Source organism: Cyprinodon variegatus, unplaced genomic scaffold, assembly GCF_000732505.1.
Source record: "Cyprinodon variegatus isolate N-32 unplaced genomic scaffold, C_variegatus-1.0 Scaffold1635, whole genome shotgun sequence".
Classification (NCBI taxonomy): Eukaryota; Metazoa; Chordata; class Actinopteri; order Cyprinodontiformes; family Cyprinodontidae; genus Cyprinodon; species Cyprinodon variegatus.
Genome location: NW_015152088.1, coordinates 15863 through 18684, shown reverse-complemented (window position 1 = coordinate 18684; position 2822 = coordinate 15863). Strand labels below are relative to the sequence as shown.

The 2822-nt window shown below is 44.7% G+C and overlaps 1 protein-coding gene across 1 annotated transcript in view; it reads right to left on the bottom strand.

Annotated features, from left to right (window-relative positions):
- The window catches only part of LOC107104166 (myotubularin-related protein 1-like), a 13099-nt gene that overhangs the window by 7631 nt on the left and 2646 nt on the right, over positions 1-2822 (bottom strand). Inside the window, exons 3-7 of the mRNA XM_015404111.1 lie at positions 1523-1610; positions 1330-1424; positions 1099-1206; positions 920-1018; positions 555-638 (exon numbers count right to left, since the gene is read on the bottom strand). Coding sequence (XP_015259597.1) covers positions 555-638; positions 920-1018; positions 1099-1206; positions 1330-1424; positions 1523-1610 — 474 coding nt within the window. The remainder of the gene's footprint in view (positions 1-554; positions 639-919; positions 1019-1098; positions 1207-1329; positions 1425-1522; positions 1611-2822) is intronic.

Here is a 2822-nt window from a genome sequence, read left to right as displayed (position 1 = left end):
GTTAGTTAGATTTAGACAGGGTTAGTTAGAGTTAGTCAGGGTTAGTTAGAGTTAGTCAGGGTTAGTTAGAGTTAGTCAGGGTTAGTTAGAGTTAGTCAGGATTATTCATGATTAGTAAGGATTAGCTGGGTAAGTCAGGATGTTGGAATTAGTCAGAGTTAGTTAGAGTTAGTCAGGGTTAGTTAGAGTTAGTCATGTTTAGTTAGGGTTAGTCAGGATTATTCAGGATTAGTAAGGATTAGCTGGGTTAGTCAGGATTAGTCAGGATGTTGGAATTAGTCAGGGTTAGTTAGAGTTAGTCAGGGTTAATCAGGGTTAGTTAGATTTAGACAGGGTTAGTTAGAGTTAGTCAGGGTTAGTTAGATTTAGACAGGGTTAGTTAGAGTTAGTCAGGGTTAGTTAGAGTTAGTCAGGGTTAGTTAGAGTTAGTCAGGGTTAATCAGGGTTAGTTAGAGTTAGTCAGGGTTAGTTAGAGTTAGACAGGGTTAGTTAGAGTTAGTCAGGGTTAATCAGGGTTAGTTAGATTTAGTCAGGGTTAGTTAGGGTCAGGTTACCTGTCGGTTGTACTCTGCTATGGGCTCGTAGACCTTCCAGCCGTCCACAGGAAACTGCTCCTTATACTTGAAGGCAAATGAAGCCTGAGAAGCAGCAGGTTCAAATGTTTGGACCAATCATCAAACTTTGCAAAACATTTGTTAAAAAATTAAAACCAAACTAAAAGTCTAGAAAACACGAAAGCATGGAAACGACCTCTGTTATGTTTGTCTGAGAAAAGCTTTTAGAGCCTTTTATTTCAGACTAAAAATGTGAGGAATGTAGAATATTCCTCTAAATTCAATCTATATAAATGTTATTTTGAATGATTTTATCCATCTGGGTTCGATCACCCAGCAGGACAGATGATGAGCGGCAGACCAACCAGGCTGTAGGACAGAGGGAAGGCGTGCTTGGTCAACACCTCCACCATGTCCGGCTGGTTCTCCTCCGGTTTATAGGTGAACAGGGCGCTCCTCATGTCCTAACCAACCGCAAAGAACGACCTTCGTTAAATCAGGGATCATTGATGGGAGATGATTCACAGGAGCGTCGCTGGTTTACCTTACAGACCAGCTCAATCCCCTTGGTGTCGTCTTCCTGGTTGGGAACAGGGATGGCCTCCAGGCGGCTGATGGCTCCCAGGTTCACATCCAGAATGAAGGAGGAGTCCTGGATGAGAACATCAGCGTGTTTATAGGAAGAGCAGAACCTCAGAGGAACCTCACAGGAACCAGAAGGAACCAGGAGGAACCTCAGAGGAACCTCAGAGGAACCAGGAGGATGAGGTTCTACCTTTACAGATCCGGTAAAGTAGAGCTTGTAGTCGGTGACGGTCAGAGTGCCGGTGATCAGACCGCTGAAGGGACAGATGTACATGACATCCTTCACTGAACATCAGGTCCCAGGAGACAGAAGCAGAGAGGAAGGTGAGTTTAGCTGCTTGGTGCAAAAAGAACCAATCAGAAGATGGAAGACCTTCAGGAACCTGTGATCTGGACGGTTTCTCCTGGCAGAAGAGGAACCTGGTTTGGAGACAGTTTGACCAGTGGACCAAATCCTAAGGTTGGACGGTTCTGAGGAGAGCAGAGATGAGTCACAGACTAAAACCAGTGAGGAGAACGGACTGGAAATGGACCTTTAAAGCTCATAGCTACACGTTTACTCCTCCTGGCCATTAGGTGGCGCCTCGCGCTCTCCTGCTCTGTTTGTAAGCTGGTTGCTAATGCTAATCCTTGGTTAGCATTAGCAAATAGATTCAAAAGGAAAGCGGTAAACTCTGCATTCCCATTAATGATTTACCGTTTAAATAATGTTTTTATATGTCGACATTCAGTCGATGTCTTTCAATCATCTTTGGATAAAAACCTGTAGCTTTGATCTTTAAACTGTAAACAATCGGAGACAGAAAATCTTTGATGAGTCTTTTCTTCCACATTTGATCTAAAATGTTTCTCACAGACAGCTAAGATGACGTAGCGACCTAGAAGCTAACAGTTATATTCTGGATGGTGGGTGGAAGTCAGAGTACCAGGAGAGATCCAACACATGCAGGGGGAGACCATGCAACATGACCCTGGGCTGGGATTCAAACCGAGGACCTTCTGGCTGCAGGTCTACAGACCGTCTGTGGCTCAGTCTGTCCAGTTCCATCAATATGCTGAACAATACCTGTATTAAGGTTAGCTAAACCGGTATTAAGGTTAGTATAAACCTGTATTAAGTTTAGCTAAACCTGTAGCTTCCAGGTTAGCTAACCTTAAAGCACTGTGTAAAACCACAGAGTTTAGTCTCTGGATGGAGTCCTCCATCAGAGAACCAGCTGAGGGTCAGCGCTAACAGCTGTTAGCTCAGTTAGCTCTGGGGTTCAGAGAGCTGATTATTCACGTGAAGGATCATTGAATGAAGGATGAGATGAAGGGGGACAGAACATGGTTACCAAGGAAACACTTGCCTCATCTTCATCTGAGCTCTGTAGAGGAGGGAAAGAGGGAAAAAGATGGCTGAAAGGACAGATACAGTACAGCTGATTTAGCCTGGTTAGCCTGGATAGGAACCACCTAGCATAGTTAGCCTGGATAGGAACCACCTAGCCTGGTTAGCCTGGATAGGAACCACCTAGCATAGTTAGCCTGAATAGGAACCACCTAGCATAGTTAGCCTGGATAGGAACCACCTAGCATAGTTAGCCTGGATAGGAACCACCTAGCCTAGTTAGCCTGGATAGGAACCACCTAGCATAGTTAGCCTGGATAGGAACCACCTAGCCTGGTTAGCCTGGATAGGAA